At 39.5% G+C, this 17663-nt stretch overlaps 1 protein-coding gene across 1 annotated transcript; it reads right to left on the bottom strand.

Annotated features, from left to right (window-relative positions):
* Window positions 1–3014: 3014 nt before the first annotated feature.
* Window positions 3015–15798, bottom strand: KTF1 (kow domain-containing transcription factor 1). The gene is made up of 17 exons (XM_077364008.1): window positions 15568–15798; window positions 12281–12519; window positions 11707–11862; window positions 11450–11608; window positions 11281–11364; window positions 7949–8016; window positions 7581–7856; window positions 7439–7487; window positions 7021–7176; window positions 6774–6899; window positions 6594–6690; window positions 6340–6498; window positions 6202–6256; window positions 6011–6081; window positions 5777–5852; window positions 3680–5598; window positions 3015–3545 (listed from the first exon to the last, which is right to left on the bottom strand). Exons 1-17 carry the CDS (start codon window positions 15776–15778, stop codon window positions 3457–3459), a joined length of 3990 nt encoding a protein of 1329 aa, XP_077220123.1. The 5' UTR covers window positions 15779–15798; the 3' UTR covers window positions 3015–3456.
* Between the last annotated feature and the right edge of the window lie 1865 nt (window positions 15799–17663).

The following is a 17663-nucleotide window of genomic DNA, read 5'->3' on the forward strand; positions in this document are numbered from 1 at the left end:
GTTTCACTGTGAGCTGCTGAATTAGAAGTCCAAGAATTTGATCCTATCCAAATTACAATGCAAAAAAGGCTGCAAATGTGAGAAATCCAAATCAAAATCTTTTCGGCATCCAAACAGGCCCTAATATTATTTAAAAATTTAACTACAGAATTGAGCTAGCATATCTACATTTCTACCGATTAGAAATGTAATACCTATCTATATTTCTGCAAAGATATATAACTTGCACATATTTTGAGAACAAAGAAAGATTAAAAAGAAAATTACCTCAAATTTAATGTGAAAGGTAGGCATTGAAATTGTGTTCCGAGGATATTTTTGGCAAAAGCTCGGCAACCAAGCAAAATAAAATCACTGCAGAGCTAAAAATCAAAATAAAATCACTTAAAATTCAAGTCAAGTTTAATTAAACTAGATTTTATTTGAAAAATGTGAGAAAACATTTATTGTTCTAGAAATAGCTACTTTAGTAAAAAATTTATGGATTCCGACCGACAAGAACAAGGCAATGAAAATTGGATTCTAACTGTTTTTTTAGAATTTTGTCGATTCTTGTTGGTAAAGCCCAAAACCTTTTTTTAAACGTCTCAAATATCATGTAAAAGGCATCATTGTGAAATATTTTGAAAACCCATCAAATACTTTGATTTATTCTTTAATCTAGAGGTAGCCCTTTGCATTCAATGTATATCTCCTGTCACTAGAGCACCACTACAATTATTTACTAATATGAGGTCACTTTGGATCAAAATGAGTTGTTTATATTGGAGGTTCCATGCAAACGCTAAATTCCCACATCAGTAAAGTGAAGTGTTGATGGGCATATAAGGTCTTGGGCACCCTCCCCTTAACAGCTAGCTTTTTAAGGGTGAGTTCTACCTGGTTCCCAACAAGTGGCACCAGAGCCCGATCGAGGTAGCCCCAGCGTACCCTCGAGGGAGAAAACCCCTTAGGGAAGATCTCGGGAACCCGATGCACCTTCGAGGATGATGAAATTCCCTTGGAGAAGATCTCTTAGTTCCCACATTGTCGTCACATGGAGGGACGAGATTATCCATGTTGCTTCTACTTGGAGGGGGAGATTGTTGGGCATTCCACTCAAAAGCAAAATTCCCACATCAGTAAAGTGAAGAGATGTGGATTGGCATATTAGGATTGGGCATCCTCCCTTTAAAGGCTAGCTTTTAAGGGTGAGTTCTACCCGGGTCTCAATAGTTTACAGATGTCCCTCTTTGACAGACTATGCAAAGTTGCTAACTGTGGAAACTAATAGACAAAAAAAATTTGTTAGACTTAATGAAAAGAACTAAGGATTTTGTTGCTGGATGTCGAGGGGTTGGTTGTTGTTAAAGCCACTCCATTGAGGACAATTAGAGAATTGTTGAGTCTTGGTGGCTTCGCTCTTACAAGGCACTCTATGAGAGAGTTGGCGAGTCCCAGAGACATTGCTCTAGCCAATGAAACTCAACTGGGGTCATAAAAAACTAATGGGTTCCGAAGGCTTTGCAATCTCCACTTTTGAAAAACCGATGTATACGCTAGGTAATCTGATTTTCAGGGGTGCAACTTGGGTTGATTTTTGAAAATTTGGCTTGAGCTTTCACCATAAAATGGGGTCAGATTCGGGTTGATTCCAATTTTTTTTATAGTAAAAGCTCAATCTAACCCGACCCAAGTTGCACCCTTGCTGATTTTGATCTTGAGGGAGGATCGAATGGAATTTATGTCAATCTGCCTGGTAAAGTGATTGAATTATGCAAAATTTATGTGAAGTGGAAATCAGAAAAAATTATGACAAGTATGAGGAGACTGTAATTCAAATAATTTATAGTTTGACTAGAGGAAAAAATAGATGGATCCAGCAACATTTGGCCAAGCTTGGAAAATTCAGAGTACATTTTGTCAAGAGAATGGAATTAGATGTATTTTAGTCATGTCTAATTAAATAAAATGATTGATTAAGCGATAGTTTTAAACTTGAGAAGGCCGGGTGACATTTGTGTCAAGTGCGCTAGTGAATTCGAAATAATTGTAATTCATTCAAATCTGAAGACGTATTGAGAAGAGATTCATAAAGAATCTTATAGTAATTAATCACGTATATGAAAGACTTTATTTAATTCGAAATTAATGCAGTTCGACCATGATTCTTTTGTTTCTACCGAAATAATGTTAAGAAAATTCACCGGGCAAATCCGATCTGATCGTGCAAAGGTAAAAAGATAAACAAGTCACAAGATGAGCGCCGAGAATTACGTGGTTCGGCTAAGATGCCTTACATCCACGGGCGAAAATACGATCTTTATAGTAAGAAAGCAAAATGACAAGGATTAAAATTGATCAATCTTTATAGTGAGAAAGCAAAATGACAAGGATTAAAATTGATCGATCTGAAACCCCATAACCGCCATGCTTTTCAACCAAGACCATACAAGAGAGTACCCGAGAAAAATCCAAGAGAAACCCAGGAGAAAACCAAAGAGAAAAGAACCAAAGAAGAAATCTCTCTCCTCTAGTTCGCCGGCCCACCTTCGCACCTTTGATCGTATAGTATCGTGTAGTATGCTCTTTCATATTCAGGTTTTCTATAGGGAAGTGATAAATGTGCCCCGTTTCTTACATGGACAGCCAGATGAAGTATACGTGGCAATCAGGTCCGTTGATTCCTTCCCATGTGAAGTACATCAGCCCCTCTGGCTGTCCCAAGTAAAAAAAGGGGAGCTGATATATCACTCCCCGTTCTTAAAAAACCTAAAAGAACTTAGGTTTCTAATTTTGCTTTCCACTGCACATGTGGGATAAAGGAGGCAACCATTCCAACAAATATAACCTGCCATTCTTCTGTTTTTTAAATTTTATTCTTAATATTCATGAAAACTAAGAGGTCATCATCTAATTTTAAATCTACGATTGTTTGACTCAATTTTAATAGATTGATTGTGGACTCTAATCGATTCTACATCCCAACAAAAACACATAATCTATTTATAGAGCAAAAACCAAATGCTCCACTCTGTCAAGAATCAGTTTTGGACTGAAAGATCAATTATCAAAATCCAAAATAAACATGGTTATGGTTGAGGTTCAATTAGCAAGTAGAAAACATATATGGATTTGGTAACAAGGAACTCAAAAATAAAATAAAATAAAAACACTAACATCAAAACACTTCCTGCAATCAGACATCCGATTAATGGCCAGCAAAGGGCAGCTCAGCAACAGTGGAACCAGGTGGGTGAAATCCATTGCAAGCATTCTACTCTAAAGAAAGAAGTTCTGTATCTGTCCAAAACAAAATGCAAGCTATATAGTCTTCCATATTTCCAGTGCTCTTCCATCTCCACAGTGCAAACTTAAAAGAACCCACATACTAACTGCCATGAGCAAGTACACATTTTACCAAATATTTACAGCCACACTAGACCAAATCTCAACAGCACCATCATGCTTTGACTATCACCACGCTCCCCACTTTTCACCACTGTCATCTTTTGCTTTGCCCCAAGAGTTCACTTGGCCTCCATTCCCACCTGCTTCTTTTGGAGCTGTAAAAAAACATTGATCATTATATTCTCTCATCAAAACACCAGTAAAAAAACGTAAGCCCAGAATCCATGAACCCAAAAAAAACGAAAAAAAAAGAAGAGCATATCCATCAAACAAGTAAAAGAAGAAACACCTCCATCAATTGTAGATGGCCCGCTGCCAGGGCATTCCCTGGCAAAATGCCCCTGCTCTCCGCACTTGTAACAAGATCCTCCGCCACCGCCGCCACTGCTTCCTCCGAATCTTCCACCTCCACCACCACCTCCCTGGGGGCAATCCCTTGCCATATGACCCTGCTCTCCACATTTATAACAAGATCCTCCGCCGCCGCCGCCCCCGCTTCCTCCGAATTTTCCACCTTCACCACCACCTCCCTGGGGGCAATCCCTTGCCATATGACCCTGCTCTCCACATTTGTAACAAGATCCTCCACCACTGCCACCCCCGCTTCCTCCAAATCTTCCACCTTCACCGCCGCCTCCCTGAGAGCAATCCCTTGCCATATGACCCTGCTCTCCACATTTGTAACAAGATCCTCCACCGCCGCCCCCACTTCCTCCGAATTTTCCACCTCCACCGCCACCTCCCTGGGTGCAATCCCTTGCCATATGACCTTGCTCTCCACATTTATAACAAGATCCTCCACCACCACCGCCCCCGCTACCTCCGAATCTTCCACCACCTCCACTGCCACCTCCCTGGGAGCAATCCCTCGCCAAATGACCCTGCTCTCCACATTTATAACAAGACCCGCCGCCGCCACCTCCTCCACCGCCACCTCCCTGAGAGCAATCCCTCGCCATATGACCCTGCTCTCCACATTTATAACAAGACCCACCACCACCTCGACCCCCACCACCACCACCTCCCTGAGAGCAATCCCTAGCCATATGACCCTGCTCTCCACATTTATAACAAGACCCACCACCACCTCCTCCACCGCCACCTCCCTGAGAACAATCCCTCGCCATATGACCCTGCTCTCCACATTTATAACAAGACCCACCACCACCTCCTCCACCGCCACCTCCCTGAGAGCAATCCCTCGCCATATGACCCTGCTCTCCACATTTATAACAAGACCCACCACCACCTCCTCCACCGCCACCTCCCTGAGAGCAATCCCTCGACATATGACCCTGCTCTCCACATTTATAACAAGACCCACCACCACCCCGACCACCACCACCATTTCTCCCTCCTCTACCTCCTCTTCCACTGCCTCTTCCTCCGCCATTAAACCCACCATCTCCATCACCACCACCATACCCACCTCCACCGCTGCTGCTTTTGTTCCACCACTCTCCTTGATCGCTATTCACACCAGCGTCTTCATTCGTGGCTGATCCTTTATTCCATCCAGAGGGTGGATTCCCAAGAATGGATTTTTGTGTCTTCCAATTGCTTCCTTCATCATTTTTCCAACCAGATGATTGGTTTCCATCAAGACCTTGGGCACCGTCGTGAGAGTCTACTTGATGTTTGTTCCAACCAGATGTGTTATTTCCACTTCCACCGGCGGCCTTTCCTTTGTTCCAGCTAGATTCCTGATCCACTGATCCTTGTTTCCAACCAGAGGATTGATTCATACCATTGCTTGTTTCATCATTTTTCCAAGAAGATTTATTTTGATCGTTGCCCCAACCAGATGACTTACTCCCAGAAAATTCCCCATCACCATTCCCACTTGATTTCTTGGCCCAGCAGCCATCAGCTTTTTCACTATTCCAACTCTCCACTTGATTGCCACTTACATGCTTCCCTTTATCCCATATATCTTCTGATTTTTTCCAGCAGTCCCCTTGACTGTTACCTGCGATTGCAGGTTCCCCCCAGCTGCTCCCAGAGATATTTGAATCATCCGTCTGACTTCCTATTTTGAGCTTTTGTTTTCCCCATTCACCTGCATCACTCCAACTGCTTCCCTGGTCCGCGCTTGGAAGTTTTGCTTTTTCCCAAGAGTCTGTTATGGATCCGGTAGCTTTGTCTTCACTCGTTACTTTATTCAACCATGTATTTTGATCTCCACCTGAGCTAATTCCTTTGTCCCAGCTGTAAACAGATTTATTAGCAACACGTATTCAACAAATCACTAGAATTGATGCTTTGAAGAAATAGAATGGTTAACTAGGAAAAATCATTCATAACTAAAAAAACCATATCAATTTTGATGGAAATCGAATCGTAGAGTATGCACAAAGATATATTTTGAAATCAACCTAAACTATACCTTGCACTAGATGGAAACTCCAGATTCCAGCCACTATTTTCCATTGATGTTTTTGTTGCCTCATCAATCAGTGCATCTAAAATACAAAAGTGTGAATGTTCACCACGGTAAAGAACAACCATAGCATCATGAAGTATAAAGGCCCAATGATAAGGGAACCCCTCATGCAGAAGTAAACTGGCTAGTTGTACTTCAAAAAAATAGGGCAACCACATCATCAAAATATAGGCCTACCTTTTGTGCTTCTTTCTTCGGTGCTAAAGTGGTCAAAAGGATTCCCAGAATCTCTTACAGGCAAATCCGTGCTTTAGAAAAATGGAAACATATCAGAACATAGTATAGATACTATTACGCACGAATCAATTCACACATGGTTTCAGTCCCCAGATTATGTTTCCAAAAAGAAAATACAGAGAGAGAGACACCTGGTTGAATTTTCATAACCCTTGACGCCAACCTCAGAAAGATGCCCAGAATTGACTGAATAGACATCATTATATGGAAAATTGTTAGACAAGGTCTCAATCTAAAGCTCGTAAGGACAGCTTCTGCAAGTAACAAACCTGTAATAACCCTTTGTTGAGCATCCAGCTTGACTGTGACATCAGAGCGATAGATGGCCACAACACGACAGCGGTAACCCTTTAGAGGACCTACGCGGATTCTCAAGGTCTGCCCAACTGAGAAATCTTGGTTTCTTTCCCCCTGGGAATTACTTGTAGCTACAATCAGGTAACTAAATTAGCAGAAAAACAAGAACCGTAACGTTAAAAAAAAAAAAACAAGAACCATAGCATTAAACACTTGGGAAACATACAACTGCGAGTAGAATCATCCTGTTGGAATGGTCTTTTAGGGGGCTGAGGAATTCTTGTCGTTGACTTGCTACCTTCGAAACCTGGAGGACATAAATCCTGCAGTAATCAAACACAGTGGAGACTGAGTAAGGGCCAGCAGCATAATATCTTAAATATAAAATATGCCTTTTTCGGCATACCATATTTCCATCAATGCGCTCACACAAGTTGGATTTAACACAAAAGTAGCCATTGTTCTCCAGTTGGTTGTCATCATATACAAAGACACTGCCCTTGTACATATGCCTAACAATCCCTTGCCTACCCTGCAAAATGAATATTAACACGCATAATGAAATTGGTTTCCAAAGCTTTCAATTAGTCCATTCAGGTAGATCATTCCCAAAGTAACAATGTAACATCATATGATCTAAAATTAAATTTTACCTTCAATAAACCTTGCATGACCTTGATGCTATCATTGATGGATATGTTTTTCATGTGCCGATCTGGAGCTATAAACATTTTATCACAGCATTGACTCTTCATCTCATTTAGCTGAACAGTCACTACTTCTGATCTATCCATGTCACCTTTTAGAATCTAAAAAAAACCACAAAATATAAATACCTGGAGACAAGGATTTAATAAATTTCGGCCGAAATTCGGTAAAAAAAGGCAAATTCCATTAATGTAGCAAAATTTCGGGAAAAAAAAAACGTTTTAAAAAATCACATTTTCCCTAAATTTCGGATTTTGGTGATTTCAGTTTCAGTCCCAATCGAAATCCAAAATTTCGGTATTTCGGCTGAAATTTAAAACCATGCCTGGAGATCCATGACACATATAAACATGATATGGCTACCTTGAAGCTGTCACTCTCCACATCTATGATAACCCCAAACTCATTCAGACTGCATAGGAAAAAGAAAAGGTAAGAATTATCATGGATTAAATCTCACAGTGGCAACAGACAAATTCAGTGCAATGTGTAGCAGTGACTTAACCCAAAAAACACAAGATCATGGAGTTTAAAACCATTCTCTTTCTTAGACTCGGAAGGACCATAAAGCGATGAAAGCCACTCTGAATCATTAGATGCATCTTTAGGAACATTAAACTTTTGCTGCTCAACAGCGGATGGGCGTATGTCGAAGTAGCTTAGTGAACCAATGGACACTTTTTTGTACAAATAACCATCCTTGAGCATCAAACCATCAAGTATCTCAAAAATTTCCCCAATCAGACGATCAGACCTATATTGAATATGAGGCCGAAATTCCCTGATAAAATAAAATGCAAAATAAATATAAAGAAAGACAATATGCACCAATGTTCTGTTAAAAGATTAAAAGCAATGGACAAAGCAAATTACTCAATTTCAAGAGAGCTGATCAAACGAGGAGCAGGAACAGCAGCTTGCTTGGAAATCACACCGCCGCCCTGAAAATAAAGTTTGATATTTTTATCTTAGCATTCAAATATGTAAGTATGTGCACAAATTAGCATTGTGTAGAATCAGAAAATAATCAGAAAATTTCAAATCAAATAATAAACATGAAACATGAGCCAATAAACTGCTACAGCATGGAAACTGAACTAAAACGGGGGAAAACTAGAGGGGGTTAACATGATTTGAATATATATATATATATATATATATCAACAATGGCAAACAGACTGTTGGTTAGAGCATAGTTAGCAAAATGTATGATGGCAAAAAATTACCAAGCCAAAAGACAGCTTTGAAATGCCTCTATCTCAAAAACACTGATAATAAACTATCCAAAAAATGATAACAAAAAAGGGACGGATTATTAAAATTGCATTACCGTGGTAATAAAACATGAAACAAAAAACTTATTTCTATATCTTCACAACAAATTGTATTCATGAGAAAATTACACACAAAAAAAAATTGGGAGGTAGGTTTTATTAAAATAGTGGGAGCTTACACTTCCGGTTCTAATGGCTGTTAGTCATATTTCTTACATAAAGAGAATACCTTTGATTATTTATCAAGAGATATACTAACTAAAATAATTTACAAAGCATAAATACAAAGGGAAATGATAAATGCACCCCTTTTCATCACTTAGGACACCCAGCTAGACTTTATCTATGACTGCAAAAGGCTGCTGTACATCACATGCGATAGATTTAAGGACCTGATTGCCATCGTACACTGCAGCTGGGTGTCCCAAGTAATTAAAAGGGGCACATTTATCATTTCCCAATAAAAAATATATTAAATATTTGTCATGATGTTTCGTTTGAGAGACCTTAGAGTGGGATTGTAGATATTATGTTTGTCCCTAATAGTTGTATTAGTGAGATTCTTGGAATTTTGAATTGTAGAAACGTTTCTATCTTAAAAGAGTCCTACCGGGTAGGGGTGTAAACGAGCCGAGCCGAGCCGAGCTTGGCTAGGCTCGGCTCGGCTCGTTAAGCTCAAAAGCTCGGCTCAGGCTCGGCTCGGTCAGGCTCGCGAGCCTTACTGAGCTCGGGTTATATTATGTTCACACCCCTCATCTTCCCTGGACAGCCCTATTAGTGTAATTTGACTACTTTTTTTACACTATGGGGGGTGGTCCTAGTAACAAATGGGGTTCCAAAAATGAAGTGACATATTCCCCCCCCCCCCCCCCTTTCACTCCCTGGACAACCCTTTTAATGCATAAATTAATATAATATATATATATATATATATTTAAATATATTAAATTCTTAACGAGCCGAGCCGAGCCGAGCCTGGCCTAAATTGGGCTCGGCTCGTTAAGCTTAACGAGCCTGGAGAGCCGGCTCGGTTCGGCTCGTTAAGGATTCGAGCCGAGCTTTTTTCGAGCGAGCCTCCGAGCCCGAGCCAAAATTGACACCCTTACTACCGGGAGAGGAACTCCTTTGAGTCGGAGATCTTAACAACTTTGACTCTTCTTTTGTAAAAGAGTCCTCCCGAAAGAGAAACTCCTTTGAGTCGGAGATAATCTTAACAATTTGGCTCTTATACGATAACAATCAGCCACACTACTCTCTTTAAGGGAGGCCACATTAAATAACAAAGGGAAATTTCTATTATCACTGATTTCAAGAGATGGTGTTAGTGTTTTTTAATGTTGAGCATGAGATATTACTTTCTCTTCTCAGAATTGGCTTATCTAAAAGGGGAGACGACAAAATCTTGAAAGAAAAAAATATGCCAAGTTAATCCATGAATTGAATGTGGAGTTCAGAAAGGGCCTCAATAAGTGATTTATCTGTAATAATTATCTTTTTTTCTTTAATTTTTTCTTGGATTAAGCCTATATGAATTGTCCCTCCTTATAGACCGTCAGATATCTGGGTGGCTCCTCCGAAGGGTTGATTCAAACTTAATTTTGATGGCAATAGCATGGTTTATAAGAAGAATCCCCCTACCATCAAAATGGTCGGCTATGGGGAGCATATCATACACTCATGGTAGGATCATATTGGCTTATGCAGGATCATGTAGTGATGCTTGAGCCATTGATGCAGAAGTGAAAGAGGTCTAGTTTGGTATTAAGTGTTCGAAGAAGCTCCGGACCTCCTGTGTGGATTGAAGGCGACTCTTTAGTTACCGTCAACAGGCTCCAGAAAAACTCTTTGCCTCATTGGAGATTGCTTTGATACTTTCGATAATTAGAGATTTTGTGTTCAACTTCTTCAACTGCTCTTTTTCCCATATTCATAGGAAAGGAAACTCAAAGGCAGATATTCTCATGTGAAATTTGGCACCAGATGAAGAGATGTAGTTATTTGGAATGAGATGCATGAGTTGTAGTTATGTTTCTATTTTCATTTGTTGTTACAGGTTGATCTTTTCTTTTTTGGTGTACTTGTAACTTTTTGCGTTCAACTTCTTCAACTGCTCTTTTTCCCATATTCATAGGAAAGGAAACTCAAAGGCAGATATTCTCATGTGAAATTTGGCACCAGATGAAGAGATGTAGTTATTTGGAATGTGATGCATGAGTTGTAGTTGTGTTTCTATTTTCATTTGTTGTTACAGGTTGATCTTTTCTTTTTTGGTGTACTTGTAACTTTTTGCTGTGTTCGCTCCTCTAAACGAATCAATTGTATCATGCCCCGATCTATTTGCATGGGTATTATGGTTGTCAAATGTTTCATGAGAATATACATGAAGCTGCTTTCACAACACCCCATTATAATTTATTAGCAGAAGTGAAATAAATGATAAATAAACATGTAGCTCAATGTACAATAAAAATGTCAAAACTACGAAAGTTAACATGCATCAATGTATAAACCCTTCATATAAGACTTGAGCCCACTCAGAGATTTCTATAAATTTTACAAATTTCGTGTCAGCGTAAGGTCTAAAAAGAATCCGCAATTGTTTCCTCCCCAACTATTCTCAAACTATGTTGAATAAACTACAAAATCAATACCATTCACAAAAAAAACAAAAAACAAAAAAAAAAAAACCCCAACAAAATCAACATTCAGAACAATGGGCCAACAATAGCATGCAAATTAGTGGATAAAATAGTTGGAAATAATAAATATTATCATGTCATGAATAATTGTACAAATATGAAAATTTGATAAGTGGATGTTAATTAGTTCAACGATGAAGCACTAGTAAGTTGACAACCATCACATAGATTGCTTACACAAAGTTCATAAAATGTTTGGCACATGATATTTCTAAAAGGAGAAACGTTATACAAATTTTTGGGCCATGGCCTGCAAATCGATCCTGGGAATCAGCTTTACGGCTGCTCTTTTCATTCCATCATCAACAGCCACTACCTATACAAAAGGATGCATGTGGGAAAGCTTAGTGTTAAAACCAGCAAGAAAGAAGCTAGCTTTCAACAAAAGATGCATCTCATACCTGTCCTAGGTCCCCTTTGTACTTTCCGTACTTCATGCGGACCCACATGCCCTTAGAAACTTCACTTGACTTGTTTTGAGCAGAGAGCAAATAACGAAGTTCATTTTTCGGGACAAGAGTGATTTTACTTAGGTATATATTACAAAACCCTTTACATGCCTGATTTGAAAAAAATATCAATATCAAAATAGCCTCAAATATTAACATTAAAAAAAAGAAAGAGGAAAAGGTGTTCAATAACAGGGACAAGAAAAAACCTCAATAACATCATGTTCCCGGTCAGCTTCAATGTAAATATAACCTTTGATATTCTCGAGAGCAAATGCACATACTATCTCCAGTTTAGTTCCCAGGGATTGCAAGTCAACGTACTTCTGGATGATGCAGAAAGCTATCTGCCTCTCACGTCCAACCTGCAAGGAACATATTTATCAAGAGCTATGTCACAACTATTGTTCTCGGGAATTTCTCGGCAAGGGAAAATCTAGGGATATATATAAAAATCTATTTTTTTTGGGCTTATATCGAGAAAATAAAGATTAAAATAAAATTATTTTAAAATATAAAAATAAAAATTTAAGAAAAATAAAAAATAAAAATATCAGTACAATATTGTAATAATATCGCGATATTTTATGATAAAAAAGAAATATCTCTATTATTTTAAAATCTCGGGATTATTTCGGGATTTTGTCGTTTTATCAAAATCTCAAGATAAAAATGCAATATTTTGAAGATATAGGAGATATTTGTTACATAGATCAAGAGAAGGCAAAACAAGTGAAGAAATACTTGTTAAAATTTGAGAGCTAAGAATGACTTATAGAATACCATGCATTTGACCCTCCATATAGTTGGATCCTTCATAGAATGCACAAGAGATTCTCTATCATCATATTCTTTACTCTCATGTTCTTCAGCATATACTACATCATGCCTATATCGATGTCTGAGTAATTTTTCCAATTCATCGTCACTTAGGTCCTCCTCTTTCACTAAAAAAGGAAGCCGGTGTGCTTTTCCAGCTTTATTCTCATCTTTTGCCTCTTTTTCGACATCGTCCAGAAAATCTATTCCCAAATAAAACAAGAGACAAAAAGAGTAGAACCATCAACATAAACAAGTAGCACGTTTATCGCATAAAAGCAAGAAGCTTATGAAAAAATCATATGAGAAACTTCACGCATGCATACCATACAATATCAATTGCATTTTTGTCATGAAAAAAAAAAATTAAAACAATTAGCCCAATGTCAAAAGCCGGGACAGGAACAGAGAGAAAGAAGATTCATATTTGGCAGTGATCCGTTATAACGAGATATTCAAACAACTTTCTTCTAATCCGAAGCTCTCTCTCTCTCTCTCTCTGCTTCGAACTTCTCAATTGGTTGTTCCTAGCTTGTCAGGAATTTTAACAGTCAATGGCAAAAGTAGAAAATAAAGAGAGACCTGCCAACAACAAAACAAGGGAGTGCAGATATCAGCACTCGATAAATTTACCTATAAATTTACCTATATATATATATATATATATATATATATATGAGGAGTTCTAAACTGAAGCGCACCCTTGCAAAATAAGAATGAAAGGGTGCCCCCATTGGCTGCATGTCTAAACTGAGCAGCAGGCCTTAGATACTTGGAGACTCAGCAAGGTGGAAGAAAATAAAAAAATCCTATATCTTGTCTCACCACTCCGTCCCTAGCAAGTTTGTCCGCTTCCGAATTAGCGGAACTTTTAATATGCTGAAAATAGACCTGCGAAGAACCAACACGATCCCTAATCTCATCCATCCAACAGGCAAATCTCCATGGGACACCCTTCCCATCCTTAAGCCACCCGATAGCATTAAGCGAGTCCCCTCCTACTATAACCTTAGATAAGTCGTGAGTCTCCAAGTATCTAAGGCCTTGAAGTGCCGCTCTACTTTTCGCCTCATTGGAATCGGCATCTCCAATCAAACCTGAGAAAGCCACCCCCCCCCCCCCCCCCAAATCAAAGAAATGTTCATACTGTTAGAGAAATTTGAGGGTTACTGCTGGTGATGAGAGAACAGAAATGTGTTGCTTTAAGGCGTGATATCACTTTCCTTAAGACAAGATTCGCCCCCACCAGTAGTGTGCAAAGGGGATCCGCGAATTGCCTCCAAGACACAATGAAGCCTAGTCGGGAAGCCCTACTAATGTTTGATGACGCCTCGCACTAGCGGAATCAAACCCAAAATGTCCTTCCGAAATTTCAAGCCTTAGAGAAATTTCCAGATACTGTTCCTGCAGAAGAACAGTATCTAGAACAATAAACAAAAGAAAAACAGTATGAAGAAATCCTTGGGGATTTTGAAAGAATGTAGAAGAGTGTTTTAAAGTTTGTCAGAATTGCACAATGGAATTGCCAATTCGTTTTTCAATATTGAAATGACCGAATTCTGCACATTTCATAGACCATCTAGTGTCTTTTCTGTGTGAAAAACACCTCTACAGGGCACCTTTCCAGAATGTTTGAAATCTAACCGTTAGATCGCACCCATTTGATATTGAACGGTCCTGATCGATCTTAGAGGTTACTGTTGGTTTGAGTAAAACCTCTCTCCAACCCCATCATCGTTAGATCAACTATCTATGGTGCGGATCGCACCCCCTTGGCTCTTGACCGTTGGGGGAAGGGACACAACCCATTTGATCACACTCTTTGACCGTTGGAGTACTGGGCCCGCTGGGCCGACCGTTAGGCCCGAGTCGAAGCCCAACCCAACCGAACCATTCGGCACTAGGCTTGATGGGCCTACGAACTATTCGGCCCACCCATCCGACCGGTCCACCTTCATCTTGATCCAACAGTCCAGATCAAATCTGAAAAAATCAAAGGCTCCTAAAAAAGCGCCAATAAAGTGCCACTATGCGCCCTATAGCCCATTGCCCACGCCGCGCGCGCGTGTGCAAACGGTGCATTGCACCGTCCCGCGGGACTATCTTTTCAACTACACTTCTACATCCTTTTGTAAAAAGCAAATCTTTCCAAGAAAACATTTTCTTTTTCCCAAACGCTATTTAGAAAATATTTTCCAAAAACACTAAAACATGACAAAATATAAGATTTTGAAAATCCAAAATCACTAACACATACATGTATAAGTGCATCCACAGTGTCATCCATGTGAAGGCATGCAAGAAGAAACTGCAATCAGAACATCTTATAAGAAAATAAACCTTAGATGTTGATGAATGAAAATAAAAAAGAAAGAAAGAAAGAAATTGCAAACAAAACATCGTATCTGCAAATAAACCCCGAATGCAGAATCTGGAGGGAGAAACCTAGATAGAGAGATAGGAAGAGAGAAAAGCCCTAGAAATGCAATCAGAACAGCTTATCTGCAAATTAACTCTTAATGCAGAATCTGAAGGGAGATACCTAGAGAGAAACCCTATAAATGCAATCAGAACATCTACAAATTAACCTTTAACGCAGAATCTGAAGAGGAAGGGAGAGAGAGAGAGAGAGAGACCCTAGAAATGCAATCAGAACATCTTATCTACAAATTAACCCATAATGCAGAATCTGAAGGGGAAACCCTAGAACTGCAATTGGAACATCTTATCTGCAAATAAACCCTTAATGAAAAATCTGAAGGGAAAAACCTAGAGAGAGCTGGAAAACCACTAGAAATGCAATCAGAACATCTTATCTGCAAATAAACCCTTAATGCAAAATCTGAAGGGAGAAATCTAGAGACAGAGAGATAGCTAGGAGAGAGCGAGAATAACCCAAGAAATGCAATCAGAACATCTTATCTGCAAATAAACCCTAGAAATGCAATCAGAACATCTTATCTGCAAATAAACCCTAGAAATGCAATCAGATCATCTTATCTGCAAATAAACCCTAGAAATGCAAACAGAAAATCTTATCCGCAACTAAAACCTCAGTGCAGAATCTGAAGGGAGAAATCTAGATAGAAAGAGAGAGGAAGAGAGAAGAGAGAATAAAACCCTAGAAATGCAATCAGAACATCTCATCTGCAAATAAACCCTAGAAATGCAATCAGAACATCTCATCTGCAAATTAACCCTAGAAATGAATGCATCCAACAATGCAGAGAAATTAAAGTTCAGTAAAATACCAAGGTCTTCATCATCAATGAAGTCATCACTTAGGTTTTCATCTTCTTCTTCATTGGCATCAATGGCCTCATCGTCAAAAAATTTAAGAACTTGGGGCCCTTTCTTTCTAGTGACACCCCCTTTGCCGGAACTTTCCCCTTTAGAATAAATAGATTTCCTCTTCCCTGTGGAAGAAGATTTCCCTGCTATTTCCTTTCCCTTCACCGCCATGTGAAAATAGCAGAGAGTGAGGGTGGAGAGGAGAAGTATATGGATCTGTTTTTCCGTACATGAGTGAAGGGCCTAAAATGAGCCCGGATTCTTCCAATATTTACAAAGATACCTACTTGCTATATTTAGTCGGGGTGCATCTGTGGCAGGGTAATTTTGTAGTTGTATCAGTATTTTTATTTTTTTTCGGCGATGATAAATTCGCACCCCTTGTAGGATAATTCGAACCCTTGGAAAGGAGGGTATGTGGCAGACTTTAACTCATTTTAACGTAGATTCACCCTCCAGTGGCGCGAATTATCCTACAGGGGGTGCGAATTTATCATTTTTTTTTTTTTTTTTTTTTTGGGTAAGGTTGCAACTTGGAACGGATTGAGTCGTATCCGACCCATATTGATCCGACCCGAATAACCCATGGATCGGGTTTAAGGACATAGGTCTTGGACGGGAAGGGGTCTTGTTTGAGATTCAATAATGTCAATTCGAGGGCGTCCTTGTTTAGTCCTTTCTAGCTTGAGGCCTCTCAGGGGAGAAGTGAGCAAGGCCTTATCATGAACGAACAAACCAGATCCTTCGAAGAAATGAGGTATAGCCGCCACCTAGTTTAGAGCCTAAGACCCATAACGACTTTGTATAAGTACTATCTCGCTTTCCCAAAGTTGAGTCTGCATTCTGGTTACGGAGCTGGAAGGTGTTAGGCACCAAATCCTCTTAACTTATGTTGGTCTCTGATAAAAAAGAGGAACTTATGGAGTGGGGATCACTTTGCAAGCCGAGACATACAGTCCCCTAAAAAATCAGTCATTAGGAGTGGGGAAGACCATCCATGTAATACGTCGTCCAAACGTCTTCTCTTTCTTGATTTTGTAAACGTTCCCTTATGATATCCAAATGAATAAGAAAAGGAAAGAGAAGGAGAGAGGGAACGGTAGATGGCCATGAAGTTTAGCCATGGATTGGCTCACCTCTTTGGCTTCTCACGCCCCTTTCAAGTAGTGACAAATGCGGGCTATGAAGTGAAGCCATGATTCAGCCCAACTCTCTTAACCACGTAATAAGCCTCTTATTAATGGTAGTTATAATCTACTTAACTCAAGCAAGTGGATTGTGGGCCCATTAGACGTGTGCCGGACTGCCCGGGGTCTTGGGGTTGGGACCACCTTGTGTTTTGATGTACTGGGTCCCACAATCACCACCTAGCCCATGCTAGGTTGGGGCCCACCATTTTACCCCTAATGTTTTGATGAGGTGAGGTCGTTAGTTTACATGCAAGCGGTGCATGGGCCAATAATGTTAGTATATACACAAACACACACACACACATGAAAACGTGTTTCTAAGGGATCGCTCAAAAAGCACGGGGGCCTCATTATTTGGGTGATGCAAATCATTCATTTGATAGGCCGCGAAATAGATAGGGTGTGCCCAAAAAATCAGGTCCATAGGATCATCCCAACCCTTCGATTTGTGGAGGTTAAAATGGACGAGTATAAACCTTCACAAATCTGTCCATTTTAATAACCAAAATACCCTCATCTCATAAAATGACCAAAATAGCCTTAGCACATGAAAAATTAAGAAAAAAACCCCAACCTCTTGAAAAGTAACCAAAGTACCTCTATCTCATAAAAAATTAACCAAACTCCCTATTCTATAGCAGATTTTAATCACTTTTCAGGGGACAAGGGATAATTTAATTAGCTTTTGTCGAGGCAGAGTTGCCCCAATTCCGTAGAGTGACATGGATCTAATGAGGCAGCCTTGCCGTTGGATTACTGCATGGGCGTCCTTCACTTTATCATTCCTCAAAATAATATTTCATAAATACTGACCACTAAGAAGAAAAACATGAAAATTTTCTCTTGCCACAATTTAGGAGGAAATG

Source organism: Tasmannia lanceolata, unplaced genomic scaffold (genome assembly GCF_043159265.1).
Source record: "Tasmannia lanceolata isolate RefF3 unplaced genomic scaffold, GAP_Taslan_0.1 ptg000020l, whole genome shotgun sequence".
NCBI classification, from domain to species: Eukaryota; Viridiplantae; Streptophyta; class Magnoliopsida; order Canellales; family Winteraceae; genus Tasmannia; species Tasmannia lanceolata.